Below are 23166 nucleotides of genomic sequence, written 5' to 3'. Positions count from 1 at the left end.
CCGCCGCCCGCCGCCGCGCCACCCCTCCCGCCGCCCCGGAGCCAGCGGGGCGGCTGCGGGAGGAGGAGCCCGGGCGGGGGCTGCACGCTGCTGCCTTGGCGCCCCCCCCTATGGTGCGCCCCGAGGATGGCGAAGAGACCGCGCAGGTGAGTGGCTCCGCGAGCGCCGCGCCGGCCTCCAGGTGCTGCCCCCGCCGGGCCTCGCGGCCGCCCGTCCCCGGCTGCCGCCGCCGCCCCCTGCGGCGCAAACCTCCCCTCACGCCGGCCCGTGCGTGCTCTCGCCCGGCCGCCCTGTCGCGGCTTACCTAGGCAGCCCCCTCGCTCGTGTTCCCTGCGGTCGCTGTCACCAGGGCTTTGCCTCCACAGTAACTTCTCCTGCCGCTTGTCTTCCCGCTGCCGGCGTAGTCTGTCTTGCTGTGCTATTTCTGAGCTGTTTTTGTGCMGCCCGGATGTCAGGCGGGAGGCTTGAAACCAGTGCTCAGGCCTGCTGTTTGTTCATGTATCTTAAACGTGCCTGTTTACTACCGTTTGGTGTTTTCCCTGACTGAGGGTGTCATAAGCTAGCCTGAAATCCTCCTAAATGTGTTTCTTTGTGAAACTTCAACAGCAGCCCCAGATAGCACTTTTATTTCATTTATGTGAAAGCATGCACAGCTTTAAGTGGGTCTTGGAGAGCTTTATTGCTATGGTTGTTTTTATCCTGAATAGAAAATGAGATTCTGAAAACCGATTTAAAGAAGTGTTTAAAAAAATGTGACAGAGAAGGGAAAGGATGKTAACTTCCACATTACTGTTACTCATTTATCTGTGGCCTCCAGGGTTTGCTGTGAACACATATGTCTTGTGGAATTGGGGATGGCTTTAAAGTTTCAGCCACAGAATCTACTAAACCTGCCTGCACTGTATCCCTTCTGAAGAGGAAGGAGTTTGTAAATTAACACTATTTTTCAGCAAAACTGCAAGTTAAACAAGAAAGCAATACTTCTGGGTTCTGATTGTGTAAGAAATAAGGAAAGGCTCAGTAAGAGGCTTTGCTTGTGAAGCTTAGCTGCTGGAGCTGTCTTAATTTACTTGTCTGCAAGACAACAGTGCATAGAGAGTTGCCTGTTGCTCTTAACTTGCATTCTGTAGCTTCAGAAATTCCATCTATGGTATTGCAACAAATAGTTCTCTCTTTGTAAAGCTTTAGCTTGTGTTATCTCGTATGGATACGAAGCACTTCCATCTCATAATTGAAAACAAAACTGGTTGCAGATRCAGAGTAACTTCTGGTTCAAGATCAATAACTTTAAACGAATATCRTGTCAGTGTATGATGATGATGATGCTCCTCCAAACTAAATCATCATAGTTTAAGTTTACATCAAGATGCTTTCAGAATCGCTAATCTAGATGTAGCGTGAGGAGAAAATATAATTGTTTTGTTCCAAATGGTATTAAGTTTAATTTTGTTAAACTATGCTTGGTTTTCCTGTTTGGTTTTCCTGTTTGGAAGCTCATCTTTTTCTTTTAATGATTCCCAACTCAGAGTTGCAAAATAAAGGTAGAGAATCAGGGTAAGTTTTATTTAAACACTTCAAGAATTCTGTGCTAGCCATATGTGTGTATTTTTTTCCTAATGTTCAGAATTTCTTGTTTGATTAAATTAGATGTCCATGTTCCACTTTCATGCGATATTTTACTACAGTTTCATAACTGAAAAAGGATTGTCAAAGGAACTAACATATTTGACAGTCTTTTCTTCCCCTGAAAGCAAAATCTGAAGCTAATAGTCCCAGACCTTCGCATATGTTTTACTTATAACAAACTGGTGCCCAGCTCTAAGCGAGACCAAGGAGTGAACAGTTCTTCGCGTGGAGTGGAGGTGCGAGGGGTGAGCTGGCCTTGCCCGGGGAGGTGGGTGCGGGGCCGGCGGGTGGCCGGGCGCGGAACGCGCCGCTCCCTGGAACGTGGGGTGAATCGGCCCCAACTGCCGCGGCCGGCCGGCCGGGCCGGCRCCGCCTCCGCATCCCCGTGCCCCGCATCCTTTCCTCTCCCCACTCTTTCAAAGCTGCTACCGCTGTTGTTTTAGCTTCTAGCACGCTGTTACTAAAGACAGTCTTTCAARTATGAGCTGAGCATAAGACAATTCATTGCTGTCTTCCTAAATCAGAAGACAGCTTGAAATAAGAGATGTGAGTTATTGCCCTCAACAGCAGTGATTCTGAAGCCAGAATTCTATGGGCTATAACCAAAATATTATTTTGATTTAATTATTTTAAGAGAGCTTAAACAACTTAGTACAACTTAGCTGTACTGCAAGCAATGCTCATACTGTTTTGATTTCCAAATGGTTGGTTTTATTGCTGGAAAAAGTTGTAGTGTACCTTTGTGGAGGTTGATAAAGCATTGATCTTTGGCATGCTGAAAATGTGAGGTAATAAAAAAATATATTGAACTTCTTAATATTAAACACCTAAGCAATACTCTGACTATAAAATGATTAAAACTTTTTACCTTGAATGAAACAGAAGAACGAATTCAAGTCAGTTTCTCATGGCAGGTCTAGGAATTTGGAGAAACAAGGGGGCTGTCAGACTGTAGGTTTGATCAGAGTTCAGTGCCTTAGATACAGTTCAATGCATATACACTGTAATGTTAACTTGGAAAACCAACAGGATTAATCGTATTTTAAGTAGTTTGACCAAGAAACAGCAATATGTAAAGATGATGAGTTAGGAAATGTTTCTGTATCAGCAAGCGGTTGAGTAGTAATTAAGGCAAGAATGAATTTAAAGTCTTGTCTTTTCATCTGCTTGCAAATCTACAGGTGATCTAAGCATAAGTGTTCCCCCCCTCTTTTTTTTTTTATCTTGAGTTGTCACTTTCTTTTTTTTAAGTCTTGGTTATTTTAGCCAGTCTTGAATAAAACTTGATCTGTTTTGGAGGTGGTAGTCAAGTGAAAATTATAATATAGTGCCATTCATTTAATTTGGAACAGAATATATGCTGGAACAGCCTTTTACATTTATGTTATCTGATTCAAATGTTGTGGCACTTTTCCCACACCTTGTTCACGTAACTTCAGATCCAGTTTTTGATTTGGTTCATTATGTGGTTGAGTAAGGAGAACATGTTGACAAAGCTTAACCACAAGGCCAAATCTTAGTTATAASTAAATCATATGGTTTATTTGGGATGGAATAGGATTATTAATCTAAGGCATGTGCCTGAACTTTGGCAAGACTGTGGAATATAGATGAAGAAAAGAAGGGRRAGGGAAAGAAAGGAAAACTKAAGATACCTGTGAGCCTAAATCCTATTTTATTAAGTCCTAAGCCACTTAATCCAAAACTCCTAAAATCATTGCTTTAAAATACCTTTGCAGCTTTTTCTCCTCCCCTCCCCCCTGCATCTCCAAAGTACTGGGAAGACCTTGGTGTTGACCTTTAGAAAACTTAYTGTCTTGTATTTCACTGGCTCTTGAAAACTTTAATGTTTGTAGGTGCTTAAGTATTTTTATTGCATCTTAAAGTTAAGTAACGAAAATCCACATGAAAGATGTGTTGGATGCAAAAGTAATGTTAAGAATATTGGATCTGCAAGAGTTGGGCATGTCCTGTCTTTTGGTAATGCCTTCAAGTAAGTAGTGCTCTTTCTAAATGACTGTACATTCATGTAGGCTGTGGAGAAAATGTTTTGTGTTAGCTGCACATCATGTGAAATAGCAAATATACAAATGTGTGATCAGTGTTATGTGGATAAATTACATGTCCTGGAAAAATTAATTTATTTTGTTTAGAAATTTGCCTTTGAATCAGTTTTTGTGACASTGGCATTGGTTAACTTTTACTGTCAGGGGATTTATTTACCTTTGATYGGGGGGATGGAAAAAAAAGGTAACTTTCAAAACTGAGAACTGAAATATGAATTGATGGTGTTAATATTATTCTTTATATTGATAACAAAGTATGTGTATGTGGAAATTAAGATTACACTGTGAAACTCCTTTTAAAGTTGTTTATATGGATGTGAGTCCCTTCTATTTGTCTTTGCTATAACTAATACAGAGGACCTGCCCTTCCTGCTGTTAGGCCAGGATTTCCACATTTGTCTGTATTCATGTTGCCTAACATGAATCGTAGGATAAATTTAAATAACGTTTCCATGAACCGTTTTCCTGTGCCACTTGTTTGTAAGGCTTGGTTTATCAAGGTTGTGAAGAGTGTGTTTCTCCGGTAGATGGAGTGTGATCTGCGTGGAGTTGCAGAGGTTACCTGATTTCTTATCCCTCTGCCTCTCAGGTTAGAGGGCCAGTGCTGATGCAGTCATTCTTTCTGGCTGGAGTATTTCTATCTTCAAAGTTGGAATTTGTATCTAGTTCCTGTAACCTTTTGAAGCAACACTTTTACTCAAGGGGAGAGCCTACTTAAAATCTCAGGTTGACACTAACTTTTTTTGGCATTAATTTTCTTTTCTGTGGCTCACTACCCCTTGCTCCCCTCAAAATACAACCCCTCTCTCCCAAACAAGAAAACACTCCTGCTTTTCCGTCCATTGGACTTAAGGAGCCCTCTGGCAGGGATATGTTTCACATTATATCCTCTTTCCTATGCCATTAAGCATGAGTATTCCTCTGCAGCTCTTCTAGCTGGATTAGATTAGAGTAAGATTGGGTTCAACTGAGTTATGAAGTATTGATTGCTGTTGGCACTGGGTGTTAAACATCACCACAGATTTTAGATTTAACACTGTGACTTTTTTAAAGGCAGGAATTAGGGAATACTGATGGGTTGAAAACAGAATTCAGAAGGTGCTTTCTTTCTTTGTTAGGACCCAGCATGATGGACTATGGTCTCTTCATATATTTCTTGAAGTTAAGGTTTAAAAGCAACAATGTTAACTGATTCTGAAGCATAATATTCAAGATGAAAACTGCATAAAGCAAGGTTTACAGTGTGTGCTGTATAAGTTATGGAGGTGGAATATGAATGTTTCTTTTAGACTAGAAAACCCCTTTATCTTATATGCTCAGTTGTCTAAAATAGAGATAGGATTCATAAATGTAGTACAAAAACATGAACTTAATAAGTAGCTTTTGCTTCAGATTTAAGTCTTGACTTAAAATGAATTGTCTGTCTGTATCTTGCATATGCATGATTTTGCAAATCAAACTAATTCTGTTTCTTTGAAATAGTCAATATTCTCCACTTCTGGAGACAGATTTTTAAGTTCCTGCAAATTATGTATGTCATTTCAGAATAATGTATGCTGTTGGAGGAAAAATAATGTATGCTGTTGGAGGAATTTGACATCATCAAATATCAGTAATTAGAAAGAAAAAGATAAGTTATTCAGCGTTATTTTAAACCTTACTCCTATCTACTTCACACTTCTGCTCTTCTGTGTAGTGAGGAAGATGATGACGACCTTCAGTATGCAGATCATGACTATGAAGTACCACAGCAAAAAGGATTGAAGAAGATGTGTAACCGGGTGAAATGGACACGTGATGAGGTATTATTATTATTATTATTATTATTTGCTTTAGTTTCATTCCTGTGTAATACTGGAAACACACTGAAGTGTGTTATTCTTCGGTGTTATATTGGGATAGCACATAATATATTTATTGGCTAAAATTGTCTTAACAGGATGAAAAGCTGAAGAAGCTGGTAGAGCAAAATGGTACAGATGATTGGGCTTTCATTGCTAGTCATCTACAAGTAAGTGTGAATCTTTTTTTTTTTTTCAATTAAGTTTCCTTTTGATGTTTATTTACTTTAGTACATATCTAGTTTGGAAATGAGATGATAGAGCAGTCAGAAACACGTACTAGACAATACTATTTCAAAGGGTGCTGATAACTTGGACTTGAAATCTAGCTCAGACCTTAAAAGACCCTATCAGGTCAGACTGAGACTCAAAATGAATGATGGTCTGAAATGATCAAAAATAACTAATACTTTATATCCACTTTTTAAATTAATTCTGGAGTATATTACTGCTCTCAGTCAGTTCATCCTTTGTGGTGGCTAGATCTACAACTCACAGAGTGAGATTACATCAGAAAATTGCTTGAAAGGTGCAGGATCAATTTTCTAAACACCTTAGGGAGAGTTTTTTGTGTGTTTTTTGTTAGTTTCTAACAAATGTAGATTTTGCCACTCACTGATATCTTCAGTTACTAAGACTGGAACATTGTTGGGTTTCTTGAAAATGTACTGCTGTTACTTTTAAAATACTCCGTTCCATTCCATTGGTAAGTTTGAACCAAGAATTCCTTTAMTCATTCCATCACTAAATGAATCCTCAGCTATGAACAATCATATGAACTAGGCTGGTAGAAAATATGTACAACTGGAATTAATGATGTTTCTTCTGACTAAATGCTACAAAATGCCTCCTATAAAAGCATAGTTAGACTCTAAAAAAGAGTGAAATTATTACCTAAAAGTGGTGTATAATGTTTAAATGTTGGAACTCAGATTTAGAAACCTTTGTTCTTAAGATATTGAATGGAATGACACAGTTGCATAAAATACATGTGCAACTAGGTGAAATAGATTTGAATTCTAAAAGTTCAACGAATGCAACTTTTGTTCGTTCCAGTCATGTTTGTGCAATTATGTTGCTTCTGATTATTACTTTTTCCATGAGTAAGTAATAGATATTAAGGAATGAACTCAAGACTCCTAAATTTGAGTGCATAGGCAAATCACTGTTTTGTATATGTACATTAGCCCCTTCCAGACAGTGGAGTGAGCGAATGGYGGGAGAAAGGGAATTGCAAGCTTTTATATTAAGATACTTGTAAAAATAGTGCTTGGTGATACTGACCTACAGGTATAGTTACGAGTTGCATTTAACAAATCTAAACAGTAGAATTTCATAAAATGCTGTAGCTGAAAACAAATGTTTTTGGAGACGAATGGGGAAGGAAGCAGACATGCTGTGACAAAACAGGATGAAAAAAGTTGCCAGTCCCCTGAGCCACTGAACACAAGACAGGACGTTTTCCTTAATTTTGGCCTAAGATGCAATTTATCACTTAAATTTTTTTCTCAATGTTATTTTCTTGAAATTGAGGATAGATTCAGTTTTAGCTTGTCATGTTTACTCATGGGAATCTTTTGCTTTTCTTAGTTTGGTTCCTATCTAGTTACAAAGGTGGAATTAATCAATGGTAGAAGTGGGAATGGCAACTAGGCTGCCAGGAGGRAGGTAAAAAAAACAAAAAACAAAAAACTATTATTCAGCTGTGCCTAGGTGAGGTTGAAAAAAGACTCCCCAGCTATCATGGGAAACATGCATGGAAGATCAGGTTGCCCTTTGCAAAGTCAAATAAAGGTGGGTGTAGGTAGCACTTACCTTGTTACTGATACTCTTTTGCTAGGAGAATCAACTGTATTTTGAATATTAGCAAGTAAAGACATTCAGAAACTGTCATCTTTTTAAAACTCCATCTTTCTGTTGGACTGGGCACAAATGAGCCTTTCCTCCATCCTACCCTGTAAAGTAAAGTTGGCCTAAAGGTGACTCAGAGAGGGAATGCAGGTTGTTTTCTCTTTCAGTTTATCATAGCTAAGGCAGACTTGAAATGATCTTGCTTTATTCTATCATTTATCTTTCTCTTTTCCTCCAAATATGTCATGATTTCAGAAATGCCTGGAAGGTAAATATTTCAGATCTTCAGTGAAATTGCAGAAAAGTGAAAATCAGAGAATGTTAAAGATCAGAGAAGTCGTGGGTGGGGTCAAAGAGTGTTTTGTTGTTGGTGTTGTCTTTTCCTTTCAAGAAGAATAAGGTCTAAATTTGATTCTCAGGAGCACTGAAGTAAATTAATTAGAACTTTTGGCAAGTTTTGGGGGTGGGGGTTGCCTTTTTTTTAGGAAGGGAGAAGAATTTTTGTAGACATATGGAAGAAGAAATCATAAGGGAGAGCGTGACCATCATACTTAAARAAAAAAAAAAAAAAAAGGTCTAAATAAACCTTTTAATTTGAAATAAGCTAAYAATCATTGCTAACTAATACTTAACTTTTTGTAACTAAGAGCTTAACAGGTCAACATGGTCTTCTAAAACTATTTCAGAATCGTTCAGATTTTCAGTGCCAGCATCGATGGCAGAAGGTACTAAACCCTGAACTGATTAAAGGTCCCTGGACTAAAGAAGAAGATCAGAGGGTAATGAAAACTAATTGATACTGTACTTTATTGTTGTTATTATTTTTAACTGCAGTATAAGTAACATCTGACTGCTAAGAATGTGTAAAGATTTTTCTTGGTCTCATCCCCACACATTATTTGACACATCTTTTGATGTGGATAATTACATTATGTTATACTGAGTTGAAATGCAGCTGTTCTTAAGTAGATGGAATGTCTGGTCTGCTCAAGTATTTCATTTCCCTTTGCTCAGATTGCTAACTGAACTGCTGTAGCTCACAAAGTAGAGGATACTTCTTTTTGGCACTAAAGATCTAAGGTGTCATTTGCATGTTTTCTTCCTCAAAACCACCAGACTTAAAGGGTTTGGGAATGGGGGGGGGGGGAGAGAAATTTGTTTGTTCTCTACTGTTAAAATTCCTTTCACCCACTTTTCTTAATGCACACTGCATCTTTTTTCATGCAAAACCAGGATTGCATTTTARGGAGATACACATTCAGCTTTCAGATACAGTATTTCAAATAGACTGCTTGTTCCCATTGTTAAAACTAATTTAAGCTCTTTCAAACTAGTATTTGTAAACTTCTGAATATGATTTGCTTAATATGCTGTTTGATAACTCTTATCAGTCTTTTAAGAAAAAGATAAACATAAAAGCATGCATTACACTGAAAAAAAAAAAAAATCAAACCAGGCATCTTCACCAGCTTGCTTTTTGGTRTTTCTCAGTGTCAAATTATGCAATAGATAATGGAGATCCTGAAGTCTGCAAAAATATATGTTTATCAGTACACACTAATTCCAGATTCACTAACTTCAGAGTATAATTTTTTTGGGTTTCTTGAAAAATAATTCTAAAAAATCCAAATAACTGCCTGCCTCTATAGGACTAGTTCCTTGTCAAATTGACTGTTATAATCCTGTTCTAAAATGTGAGTTCATCAGTGCCTTCAGTCTTTGGAAAAATTAGGTCTTAAAATTCTAACATGCCTTCATCTGTTTCAGGTTATTGAATTAGTTCAGAAGTATGGTCCAAAACGCTGGTCTCTAATTGCAAAACACCTGAAAGGAAGAATAGGCAAGCAATGCAGAGAGAGATGGCATAATCATCTCAATCCTGAGGTAAAAAAATCTTCATGGACAGAAGAAGAGGACAGAATAATCTATGAAGCTCACAAGCGTTTGGGAAACCGATGGGCTGAAATTGCAAAACTTCTTCCTGGAAGGTGCTTTTTAATTTTAATTTTATTAAATATTGTAATATGGAAAGTAGGTATACAAGTCTTTCCAATATAATCTGTTAGTTAAAACACCTGTTGAAGCTTAGTCACTGTATCTAGCAAGATACTGAAACATCTGTCTTGGAAATCTTATGCATTTGCATCTGTATTCTTAAATCTAGCACATAATCAACAAAAAACCTCAACACCCTGCAAATTCCTTCAAACGCTTAACTTGTAATTTGTCTGATTTCTAATAGCTATAAAAACTGTAGCAGGGCTGAGGAGAACAATATACTAACTGCAAGTAATAGTGGAATAATCTGTTTTACCATGTTATTACTGCCTATTAAAGTGCTTTCATTAATGTGTATTTGAGGTGACTTTATTTTAAAATCAGAAGTCTGGCGGCGGGGGTGTGTGTGAACCACTTCATAAAACTGGATGTTTGAAAAGCAGACTATTAATCTTCAAAGCCTAGATTTGGGAGTCATGTATTGCAAAGATWGTTGGTATATAGTCTCTCTAGAGTTAAGAATAAACTATGTGTAATTGTTCTCCTTATGTTTGCTTTAAGAATGACTGCCAAYTTATATGCTGTAGAAAATAAAATTTCAGATTATAAAGATTTTAATGAAACTTTTAGCCTTATCCTGTTAATTGAAATTCAGTGTTAAACTGATCCTCCTGAATTCTGTTTGTGTGTTCAAGAGGTGACTGTCTAGCTGTGCCAAAGGGATGTCAGCCCTTGTTATGTAGGGAGAGTAAGCCCTTTGGGTTGCATGTTTAAAAACTTGACATTTTGGTTAAGTATTGAGTTCATGAATTGCAACAAATCCTTTGGAGGGATAGGAAGGGAATGGATTGAATCTGAATGAGAATGGACAAAGGCATTCCCAATTTATGAACTCAGTGAAAGTAAATCCAGGATGAGTCCTACCTAAAAATTGAATCCTTGATGGAGAGATTTGTAAAGAGTTTGACAATAGGGGAATGAAAAGGGAAAATACCTATTAGAGTTGAACTTAAGTTCAACTTAAAGCCATATACATATGGCTTTAAGCCATTCTTTATTTCTGCATACCTCTTTCTGACATTAGAAGTAATTTTCCTAGTATTTAGACTGTAGTAAATACCTTAATGTTTGTCCAATGTTAAAAGGGATTTCAGCATGTTTGTTGAACTGCAGGCCTTCTCTTTCCAAGGGAGTGGCAATCCATAAATAGGTACTGGTCTTTGCTATGTCTGCTTTCCCACTACAAGATCAGGGGCACCAGGAGATAGTGGGATGTTCCTCCACGAAGCTGCACATGCTACTTTGGGAGCTGGGAATGCAGGCTGTCATTTTAGAAGAGATGTTTTCCAGTGGCAAACATTAGCTGCATCACCCTTATTATGCTGAAAGACAGTAGGGTGAGTGCCTAAGCTTGATGTTCTCTTGCAAGTTTGTAACAGATTCTAAGAGGGTAAAATGATGTAGCAATAAAGAATATATGGCTGTTCTTGAAGTATCCAAGGAAAAAAAGATTCTTGCCCATATTAGCAGCCAGAACCAAGGATTTCTCATTTACTTTTAAATTTCCCTCAGGCTTAAAAATCAAAGGAAAAGTTTTGAAAAACAGCAGCTTTCCAGTAATTCTGTCAAGAAACCACTGATAATGGAAACTTCAGTCAAATCTGCTCAAGCTGTCTGGATTTGTGGCTTTGGATTAACCTAATGAACAAACTGTGTAAACTGTGTGTCATATATTAAGCTTTTGGAGGTATGAAAGCCATGTACACTTTCATTTTAGGACAGATAATTCCATTAAAAATCACTGGAACTCAACAATGCGAAGAAAGGTGGAACAGGAAGGATATCTACAAGATGGTATAAAATCTGAAAGAGCTAGTTCATCTAAACTTCAGCATAAACCTTGTGCAACTATGGAACATTTGCAAACTCAGAGTCAATTTTACATACCTGTTCAGACACATGTAAGTTCTAAATCCATGATAATTAGAATTTCCCAACTTTGAATGATTCATTGGGTTTGGAAATAGAAATGAACATGTAAAAATGTGATCTGCTAAGTATTTTCCTTTATAATGTGGTAACTTAAAATTTCTAAGTTGTAATAAATAAATATATAAAARTACAATAATCTAGAGATGATTTTATAGACTTTTTCTTTAGAATATGTGAAATGATGTATGTCTCTTAGATTCCAGCATACCAATATGCCTCACCAGAAGGCAGCTGCATAGAACATGCTTCAGCTTCTGCCAATTTAATTCAGGTAAATTGTTGCTGGGTATTGTTTTTGACCAAAATATACTTTGTATTATGATGTATAATGAAAAATTTAAAAAGCTATCTCAAATTTTTATCAATCATTTAAACTTACCTAAGCATTCTTCTGTTTGTAAATAGCTTTTGCTAYACAAATAGGAGTTCCAAGTAGGGGAAAAAAGGAACTGTCTTCATAGATCTCAGTGCTGCAAGTGGATTTAAGTTCTACTTTTTTCATAAGAGAGCTTTATAAGATGACGTGAATATGTGTAACAGTTCTGCTTCTTTCTGAAAAATACAGCTTAAAATATAGTCTACTGATTAAATTTTAAGTTAGAATTATGACTTGTTTGTATTACCAAGCTTCTGTGAGATTTAACAGCAGGATTTTATTTCCTTATATATGCAGTAAATACAACAAATAAATCCATCTGGAAGATTCAGTTTGAATAAGATATTGTGATTATTTACTTTTGTCTTCAGTATGTTTTATACTTTTTCTGATTGATAAGCCTCTGTCACTCACTTAAACATGCTGTTTTGCAGCACTATAAATATGTAAGTATTGAGGAAAGCAAAAATAGCATTACTAGATATTATTTTTTTTTCTTTTGTTCTTGATACTGGCTCACTTGGAATGAGAATGTCTAAAACTCCAAATTTAGCAGACTGGAAAGAAATCTTGGTTTGTGATGTGACCTTCTGGAAGAATTGTTGTGAATTTGAATTTAGTAAAATTGTTCTTTAGATACAGAGGAGATTTTTTTTTTTTTTTTTTTTTTTTGGTTGAGCTAGATGTGTTAAAGGTATTCGCAGAAGTCTGTACCTTAAGTTTCACTGTGCAGTTCATCTTTGTTTCATGTACTGAGAAGAGTTCTCACTGGATTTTCACTTTCTCCTTCTCTCTACTGGGAAGAGAATTCGTTAAGCATACAAATCATATAAAAGCCTCATRTAGCTCTGACATTCTGGATTGCCCCTGAAAGGGAAATTTAAGATACTTTCTGCTTGTTGAAGTCCTCAAGTAGAAGGAGTTATAAGAGGGAGTATAACTAGTTTTGAAACTCATGGCATATGTCCTCCCTTTTCATTTTTTAACAATTTTTTTGGCCTATGTAGCAAAATGGGAAAGATACAAGGAGAGAAAAATGCTAGTTTCTTTTCCGATAGTGGTWAGATTGTTTGGGTGCTCTGTTAGCAAAGGTTCGTTTGAAACACTCTCTTGCACACTTGCTAAAGACAATCAAATTCAAAATTCTGGTGAACACATGAAGTGTGTGAAGAATTACCTGAGTGCTTGTACTGTTRTGTCTATTAGAGCTGGAACTTAGTAATTTTCAGTTAGTCTGCTATAGTTAGTTTGCTATAGTGTACTGAACATTTGCAGGCCATACTGGAAACCTTTYAGAACAGTATAAGTATTGCTTTAAAATCAAATCAGTCTCTTATAAATTGCTGAAGTTGTTTTGTTTGCGAGTGATTACTGCATTGTATAATCTGATACAACTTGAACAGCTGGTCCCAGTATGTGTGAACTGTTATACCTGAACTATATTTTTAATATAAAACTTCTATTGTGTTGGGGAGGGGGCATGAGTAATAACGATTTTTTTTCTTAAATATTTCAGCAGTCATTTATTGATGATGACCCTGATAAAGAAAAGAAAATAAAGGAACTTGAATTGCTGCTTATGTCTGCAGAGAATGAAATCAGAAGAAAACGAGCATCATCTGTAAGAACTGTACACTTCTATAAATATTTGAATTTGCTTTACTGAGATTAATCCTCAGCAGTTTAGTAATGGATGCATGGTTTTTGTATATTTTTATCTGACTCTCTGAAATTATCACACTTAGTATGGAAGTTGGGTTGTAAAACAAAGTCTATATATACATTTGAGGCAAAATATTTTTTAGTGTAATTCTCTAAATTCTGAAAACAGTAATGTGACTCATTATTGGTGATTCATCCCTAATTTAAGATCCAGAATTCTAATCATCTTCAAGAGGTAGCAAATCTTTGTCAATATCACACCTACTCTGTTTTGTAGACCAGTTACATTAATCATCTGATCAACAGAGAAAAGTGAAAAAGACATAGACTTGTGTTTGAAAATGCAAAAATTAGCAGTCATGTTTAGTCTTTCCACATACTTTTCCCACCCCTTCCCCATTCACATCACTGTCTATTTTTTTGATTTCTTAGCTGAATAAGGTTAACGTATTTTTCCATACTTTTTAGCAAGCTGGAAATCTGCCTAGTTGGTCTGGAAGTTTTGTCATGGAAGATGGTGTGTCTAATACCCTAAATAGCCTTGGGGACCAAACAAGCGAATTCTACAGCATGGATGAGACCCAGGGCGCATCTGTTCAGCAGAACTCGCCCACTAAGTATTTGGCTGTGGAAGCAAATGCGGTTTTATCATCTCTACAAAACATTCCAGAATTTGCAGAGACACTAGAACTTATTGAATCTGTAAGTCTGGGTATTTGTTCTTAAAAAAAAAAAAAAAAATTGATTCAATGTGTGTAAGGTATTTTTGAGTTACGTACTTGTAAAAGATACAAGAGGAATTAACTCAGTATATGGCTTCTGGAGGTAGACAGCTCTTAAATTGGCCTTGATGTTGTTTCACAATCTTGGATAACCCTGTTTGTGCTTGTTTTATATCTTACCTCGTAGGATCCTGTAGCTTGGAGTGATGTCACAAGTTTTGACCTTTCAGAAACTGTTGCATCTCCTGTAAAGCCACCTCCAGTAAAACTAATGCGAATTCAACACAATGAAGGGGCTACAGAGTGCCAGTTTAATGTTAGTGTTCTGCTTGATGGCAAGAAACCCAGTGGCATCAGTGAGGAAGAAGCAGTTTTTTCAGCAACCCCAAACCTAACCAAATTCAGCACTCCACCTACTATCCTTAGAAAGAGAAAGAGATTGCGTGTTGGGCAATCACCAGTTAATGAACTGAATGATGGCTTATGTAATGATGCCATCAATGTTGCACTAAAGCACACACCAGTGAAAACACTACCATTTTCTCCATCACAAGTAAGTTTATTTTTAAATATTACTAAGTTAAAAGCATTGCAGTCGGTGGTTTGTAAATTACAAATGCTTTCTCCTTTGGTAATATGTTGTAGTCTAAACAAATATGTCCAAAAATCTTCTTAAAACATCTGTTTAAGGGTAGACATATTAAAAAGAAATTCTTAAATAACATACTTCCTCTGTTTTGAAGATTGACTTTTGTAGTTGGGGGGGAGAGTCTTCTGTCTGAGCTCACACATTGTCATGGAGATAYTGTTGATAGTTCTAATTTGTCCTTGCGCCTATGACCTAAGCAAATAGTAGGTATTTTAAAAGGCGTGATTTCATCAATATGCTCTAGGRCATTTACCAAGTTTAAGTTTAAAATAGGTATTTTGAGTTTGCCAGTAAAAAAAACCTTCAAATAATTTGTCTTTTTTTAATTGTTCAGTACAACTGTAAAGTTTTGCCATTTGATTTAGCTTATTTTTTTTCCCTCTTTTGTCTTTAGTTTTTCAATACTTGCTCTGGAAATGAACAATTTAACCTTGAAAATCCTGCATTTACATCAACTCCAATCTGTGGGCAGAAGGTTCTAATTACAACTCCCCTACACAAGGAAATGACACCAAAAGATCAAAAGGAAAACGCAGGGTAGGATTATTAYGTTAAGGATCTGAAGGTGGTGTTCAAATAAACGCAAGGTTTTTCTGAACATTGTGGAATTAGTCTACTTGTATGTATACTATGAATGAGTTCAAAAAACCCTGACATGTAAATACTTGTATGCAAACATAAATTGGCCTCCTCCTTTTGCTTTACAGGAATTGACTTGCATCAGTTAGTGTTTTTTTCTTTTCTTTTCTTTCTTTTTTTTTTTTTAACAGGACAAAATGTAATTAAATTTATATATACCTGGGGCCAGTTTATGGTAATTTAATACTTCCTGATCTGTGGTGGTGATATCTTGTGTAGGTATTTAAAAATGTTTGACTAACTTAAATTCATTTTATTACTTCTCTAATGTATCAAAATATTAAAATGCTTATATAAATGTTTTTCTGTGCTTGAATAGTTTTAGAACTCCCACAATTAGAAGATCTCTGTTGGGTTCAACACCAAGGACGCCAACTCCTTTTAAAAATGCTCTGGCTGCTCAGGAAAAAAAGTACGGCCCCCTCAAACTAATGGTATGTAGTGATATAAGTTTATTTTCTTTTTGTTAAAGTAGTCTAAATGCACTCCTGTTTTTGAGATACAAGCCTAAGCATGATCTTAGAAAGCAATCTAATGTTTCAGTATCTTTCAGTATTATCCTAGAGATAGACAGTGGATAAATAATGTTTCAGGTCTCTTATACTGGATGGACTAGTATCYGTCAGTGTAGGATGGAAGCATTGCCTTTTTGGACAATATTCAGTCCTTCTACTCGTTTGATCCATAGCTGTTTTCTAGAACTACTGACAAGGATAGACTTAACACATTGATTCTCTCTTTGTGAGGTGTTTTAAATAGGGGCAGTCTTGCTAACACTTTATCACCTAGTAGATGGTAACATCATTGTCTGAGAATTTTCTTTTAATACTTCGGTGTTCTGTTTTTCTTCTTTAATAGATTCTTTTTTTTTTTTTTTTTTAAGTGAGAGAGTAAATAAGTGTAACTCCTCCACTGGTAAAAACAAGCTGGTGGAGATGAATGACTGACTTGGTTATTTTAAGCAGCTTTCACACTTGTCTTATACAACTTCATTATCTTTGAAACTTCTGGGCTGTTTAAGAGATGAGTTTTTGTTTTCTGGTTTTGGTGGTTCTACAGTGCTAGGAGTGAAACTAGATGTTTGCTACGGCAGGCTAGTGTTCTGAGCAATTTTTTGATGGGAAGATTTTTAGAAGTGTTATCTTTCCTAGGGTTTTCTTCAGTAAAACTTAGATTTTTCTTGATCCTAAAAAATAAATAATATAGCAATTCATGACTTGTTATGATTCTTATGGCTGTCACAGAAGACTTTTCTGGTTGTGTAATCACTTTTTTCAGAGTGTCAGATTTTTGCTCCCTTAGCCTTGCTAAGGCATTTTAATGCATAATAACTTTTGGAATCCAGKAGACATATGCCTTTCAAATTCTGAATAATTTCCAGCCAATATATATTGACTACTACATTTCTGCAAACACAGAAGGTAGCTCAGACTTTGCCACAGGGCTTGGCACCATCTGTGTTACCCTATAGATTCTCAGTCTCTCACTATGCAAATGGAGTGGTTTGACATTCCTGTTTCTGTCCACTATTAACCTCCTGTTCAAAATCAGATTTTGAGGGCTTAAGGGAATTCTTCTCCTGTTGGTACACAAAGGAGCCATCTGTATGGCTTATGTGAAATTCTGTACTGTACTTAGGACTATCAATGTCTTATTCAAAGACTTGCCTTGGAAGATTAATATATGTTCCATTTCCAAATGAATCATACTTTTATAGTAGAGTTTTTCTTATATTGCTGTATATAAAACATTTTTAATCCCTTTTGTCTATGGATTGCTATTGCTAATAAACACAAACAGGTAAGCAGTTTACATGTCTTCAATGCTACTTTGTTCTTATAAGGCAGTGTGTGCATGTATGTTTTAACTAAACATACTAAAAATAATGTGGGGTAATATGAATTATAAAATCGCATAGTCTTGAAGTGTTGATCTATAGTTATTAAATACAATAATTTAAATTCTTAATCTGTTGTTAGATTTTGCAAGATCTTTTGTCTGGCTTAGATCAGGTGAATGTAGAATATGATGAAAAGTAGTAACTAATAGACTACTTTTCTTCTCCAATTCTGATTAATTTAGTCACAACCACTTGCCTTCTTGGAGGAAGATATTAGGGAAGTTCTGAAAGAGGAAACTGGAACAGACATATTTTTCAAAGAGGAAGATGACTCTGCTTATAAAAGCTGCAAGCAAGAGGTAACATTACAATAATCCTTTCAGATAGGAAATAACTGCTTTTAAACAAAATTTTAAAAAACTTCTTCCATAAAACATTGATTGCAGCACAATTCTACTAAGAAAGTCAGAAAATCACTGGTCCTAGATCCATGGGAAAAAGAAGAGCTTGGTGCCCAAGTCTTCACTGAAGACAGTAGTTTGGATGTACAGGTGGGTATTAAACTACTGAATAACATCACTGGCAGCGACATTAATGTAGAATTTAATGTCTTTCACTGTATCAGCTAAAATAAAGATTGAGGCTAGATTTATAAATTTATAAAGTGAAAATCACCTTCCCTTTGAAATACTAGTTTGGATACTTAAGCAATACTTGAATATTGGGTTTCTATGCATGAGTGTTTCCTTTAGCCCCCTAGGGCAGAGAAGCAGGAAGTTTCAATGGGGAAAGTACTGTGGATGCCTGGCAGGTTTGCTGTTACAGTAGAGCTGTTTATCTTTGTTAACTCTACACTTAGCATATGTATCACATTGAAGTTCTTCATAATTCGCCAGGTAGACAGTCTTGGCCTCTTGTTTTGCATCCTTAACAGTCTGGTAGACATGTTCTGAGGATTCTTAATTACATATTAGGTGGCATGTTTTTCCTCTTRCTACTTTACATATTAGAGGAATACTTTAAAAAATACTAAGCTTGAAGAAAACTAGATTTTGTTCCTCTTCTTCCTAAAGGAATTTGAATACTTCTCTCTCAACAACCAGGGCATGAAGAGTTTGGAAGTGGGGCTTTTTTGTCCCTCATTTCYTTAAAAAGTAGCTCAATATTTTCTAATTGGGTGATTGAATGAACAGATAAATCCCTATTCTTGTAGTTTGTGGGGAAAACTTTGATCTAATCTAATTCTTAAAATAATGGATGTAGCTGTCTAATTCTGAAAGCATAAATGTCTGAATCTTGATCAAATACAGAGTTCTGTTCAAGAGATAGATGCCAACGTCCCTGAAATGAAGATGTGTTTAAATCATAACCCTTCCTGACTATTGTTGCTAGCTTTCTAAATTCCTTTCTTAAATGCCTCATAAATGCCCCAGTAAACCTTGGGTGTTGGATGCTCTGCCATCTAGTGGAACTTCCTGGTTCCCTATGAACATTTCCCTGGCTGCTTCTAAGTAGCATTGCTGAAACCATTCAAAATAAAAACAAAATGCCCAGTATTCTCTTAGTAATACTTTGATATGGYATGATATATTGTGTATCACTGATGTTCAGGTTATTTAGCTAAAAACAAGGGTAACTGAGGCTGTTGATTGTACTTTTACTCCATTTCAATGAGGGATTTTGAGATAATGGAAACATTTCCACTTGGAAAGAGGGAGATGGTGGCAGTACTGACTTAAAAATGAAAAATGTACTGATCCTTAAGGGAAAATTGCTAAATTGCTTGTGCATGGGAAGGTAGGTTAAGGAGTAAGGTCCCAGGTAGAATAAAGGTAGTTTAGACTATTTTAATGAGATATTTTGGTAAGCAAGCGAGACAAGTACACTTGCCAGTTGCTGTCATCTAACTTTGTTCCCTTAACTTGTCATGCACTTACTTATGGGGGCAGGCTTAGCTCACCTGGTTAGAGCATGGTGCTGCTAATGCCAAGGTTGCGGGTTCAATCCTTGTACGGGCCATGCTGAGGGTCGGACTAGACGATCTCCAGAGGTCCCTTCCAACTTTGATTCTACGATTCTGCTTTGTTAAAATAAACTTGGATTGATTTCTTTCTTTTGCCCTCCTTTCACTTCCATAAAAATTACCAGCATGTTAAACTATTTTGTTAAGTGGTCAATTGTTAAGTGGTCAATTGAGTGATTATTTCAATTCTTAAAGCRGTTCTTCCTGCCAGTATTGATATGGTATTCATTTTTAAACTGTAGTCTCCTTGTCCTTTGTTATGCAAGGGTTGTACTAGAACTGAATTATAARCAGTTTTTCTTAAAACTGTTCTGTATTTACTACTTCGCTTTATCGAGTCTTGTTTTAACAAAATATAGCCCACTGTATCATGTTTTTCTTTTGTATAAAACCAATCTACTCAATGCCCAAATCATGCTAGCAGCTAATGGTTTTATGTTGCTCAGTAATGACTAGTATAGCCTGGCCCAGTTTTATAAATAGTAGTTGTTTTTCCTCTCAAACTTATTCCTAAGAGTCTACCTGTTAAGTAGCTGCTTTCTTTTCATTTTGGCTTCTCTGATCAGAGCAGTTAAGGATTATTTCTATGAAATRCTAATTATTATTCCTGTTTCCTACCTTCTTTGTCATTAGACAGAAAATGTATATACCACATCTTTATTAATGATACCATTGTTGGAAATACATGATAACAGATGTAACCTGACATCAGAAAAACAGGATATRAATTCAGCAAACAAAGCAAATGCAGTAATTAAGAAGAAATGGAATGCGTGTACTTCAAAAAATGTCAAAGTGGAGAAATCTCTTCAGGTCTGTATTCAAAATATTTTGTTAGTTACTTTTAGCAGGTTAACTTCTTTTTATCTCGTTCTGATGTCTAGAATTGTTCTGTTCAGGTATTTAGTTTGGATCACTGTTTCCAAGATTTTTTTTTTTTAAGAAGTTGATCATTTTTCCATGAAATACTATTCATGTTTAAGTTCTTTAAATACAGTTCTGATGTTTCACTTAGTGGCTTCTTATAAGATTTAAATACATCTATCTGACCCAGAATTATTCCCTCAAACTTGAAAGGGGAGCTTAGTCATACCGTACCAATATTCTTTGAAACATCTTTTTTTCCTCTGAGAAATCCTCCCTCAGTTTACTTGTTTCTCTAATCATGAATCCCTTCCATGAATCRAGTCCTATGAAATTATAGGGGAACTGAAATGGCTTATTTTCTGTGTGTCTATATGCATAAYTGGTTCTGTTGGATCAATTTCTAGCTGAGGTTGTAGGAGGGAGAAGAAACTTGCATTCTGCATGCTACAGTTTTCAACTGTCAAATCCAATTTGGAGATGCCATAAATCAGCTTGAGACTGAAAAATAATGTAAACATGCAGATTTGTCTTTTTTATGGTAGACGTAGGAGTAGCGGCTCGATTATTTTTTCATTCATTATTTTTGGTCCTATTTCCTCTGCCACTTCTAAAATATCCCTAAAATACATTATTTTTCTCTTACAGCTGCCAATTCTTCTCAAAGTACTTTTTTTTTAAAAAAACTCCCTCTTGTTTCAGCTGCCAAAATTATTTTCATTTTGGATATTTCACTTTAATGGATCATTTAACTTTAACATACTAAGTATTGACAACTGTCCAGAGACACCATGTAAATGATTTACTTCCTTCTTATGTATTAATTGTTGAACTATTCTCTTTTTAAGACACTTTTTGTTTTATGTCTTAGAACTTAAAACATAACATGGATATTTGCTGGTGAGCTGGATTAAGGGGTGGGAGCTTTGTCATTGATTTTTAGGTATGCAATATTGTAGAACAGGGTCCCTCTCAGTAAAAATACAGTACAGTATTACTAAAATTTCTCATTAATGAGAATTAATAATGAGAATTATTAAATAATTAATGAGAATTGCTTAATTTTGAGGAAGAAGTATTTTAGTTACTTAAAAGAAAAATCCCGTTAACTGAATTTTATTTTATGCAGTCAAATTGTGAATGGGAAGCAGTTGTTTATGGAAAAACAGAAGACCAGCTTATCATGACTGAACAAGCAAGAAGATATCTGAGCACTTATACAGCTACCAACAGCACTTCAAGGGCTCTGATACTGTGACGATCACTGCAACTGACAACCATCTCTTTCCATTATAAATGACATCTCTTGAGAGAGTCTCCAGCAAAATACTTGTAAATTAAGTCTTTATTTTGAGACAGCCTTCTAAGGGAAACATTAAAGCTTCTTTTCTTTTTTGATAGACAAAGAGCAGATGTGAAGCTTTTGCCTTCTTTATGAAGGGACAGCACAAACAATTCTGCAATGAATTCCTTAAATTAAAAAAAACTACTAAAATAATATAAAAAGAATAGTAAAGAGTATTGCAGTACATGTCAACATACAGTTATTAGGTCCATTTTTCATATTTATTCTTTTGATTTGCATTGCTTTTTTCCCTGTTAGTGCAGTTTCAACATGGAGTAGACTTATAGATCCTTACTGTTATCTGAATGAGCAGCATACATGACTGTGCTTCTGCTTATGTAGCATTTTTCTAGTATGTAAAGAAACACAATGGAAAGGAGTATAAAGGAAGGATAGAAAGTTGCACTACTAATTTTTTTGGTATGCTGCAAAAAATGAAATTAACTACAGTGTTAAATATATTTATTTGGGAATGGTACTAGAAATAGCAGAGGGGGTGAATTAGGTTTTATTGTAAAGCATCAGTATTTTCTTCATAAATCTCAAAATGAGATGATTGAATGTATTGTACAGTTTGTAGGAGCAGGGAAAAATTTGTAAATTGGAAAGGAGTCTGTTTTTATAATTTATTTTCATTTTAAAGCTTAAATGTAGATATTTATGTGTATGCAGGTTGTCTAGAAGCCAACGTTGTTTCCTGTTATAACAGCTAAAGTGGAAAAAGGACAAGTTTAACTTTTACCTTGAAGTATGGAATAGCAGAAGAATTCCAGTTGTGAAGTGTACAAATCTATACTGTATGTTACATCTACATAAAGATTGCACTATAAACCCTTAAATCATGTTGGTCTATGAAATAATTACAAGGTATACCTATATTATACAGTAACTGTTCCTGTAACTTGCTAAATATATTTAGAAAGCAAGCTTAGGGTCCTATATGTGACCTGGGAGTACTTTGTCCTACATAGGAACTAAAAATTAATGCATTTTATTTTAACTCCTTTTTTCTTTTCTTTTTTTTTTTTAAAAAAAAGGAACTTGGCACCTTGTTTCTCAAAACAATTGTATCTGCACTTAAGTTTGACCGTTATATATTTACTAAATGTTTGAAGAGCAAAGAGAACGTTCTTTTATTTATGAAAATCTTTTTGTCCTTATTTAAAYATATACAGGTCACAACAGTTGCTTTAGTTGCCTATTTTAGGTATTTGCACTTATTTTGTTTTCTTTTTTGAAGGAATGTTTTGGTTTGCTTTTGTTGTAGAGATTTTTATGTAGTTAATTTCTAGCAAATTATAATGGTGTGCTATCAACAAATACTGACAGGTAAATAGAATTGTACACTGTAGTTTTAGCTATTTATAATTCAAACACTCTTCCTCTCCACTCCTGGGTGTGCTGCTATAGATAGTGGCAGAATCTGCTTGCTGCTATGAGAGATGGAAAGAGCGAGCATCATATGCACTGTATGTAAAACTACAAAAATGATGTCAGGTTCTCTAGTTAACTTTGAGATCAACCAGTACTATGCAGGGTGTGGAAAGTATTCCTATCACTTTAATATCAAAGATGGTAGTGATAGTTTTATGATGGAAAACTATAACATGATGGGTGGCACAAGGAAGGTAATTGGTTCTTAAACTTTTTTAAACATCTCAAAGCTTATACA

General features: G+C 35.7%; 1 protein-coding gene across 1 annotated transcript; it reads left to right on the top strand.

Annotated features, from left to right (window-relative positions):
- Positions 1 to 6: 6 nt before the first annotated feature.
- MYBL1 (MYB proto-oncogene like 1) lies at positions 7 to 22623 on the top strand. The gene is made up of 16 exons (XM_085306759.1): positions 7 to 146; positions 5389 to 5494; positions 5632 to 5703; positions 8071 to 8163; positions 9152 to 9372; positions 11160 to 11343; positions 11571 to 11645; positions 13267 to 13371; positions 13881 to 14114; positions 14322 to 14687; positions 15178 to 15320; positions 15742 to 15856; positions 17505 to 17621; positions 17709 to 17813; positions 19919 to 20098; positions 21279 to 22623. Exons 1-16 carry the CDS (start codon positions 127 to 129, stop codon positions 21405 to 21407), a joined length of 2265 nt encoding a protein of 754 aa, XP_085162885.1. The 5' UTR covers positions 7 to 126; the 3' UTR covers positions 21408 to 22623.
- Positions 22624 to 23166: the final 543 nt, after the last annotated feature.

The sequence above is a fragment of the Rhea americana genome, unplaced genomic scaffold, assembly GCF_003343005.1.
Source record: "Rhea americana isolate MKP2758 unplaced genomic scaffold, rheAme1 scaffold_247, whole genome shotgun sequence".
Classification (NCBI taxonomy): domain Eukaryota; kingdom Metazoa; phylum Chordata; class Aves; order Rheiformes; family Rheidae; genus Rhea; species Rhea americana.
Note: the sequence above shows the minus strand (reverse complement) of the source record. Positions and strands in the feature narration are given on the sequence as shown.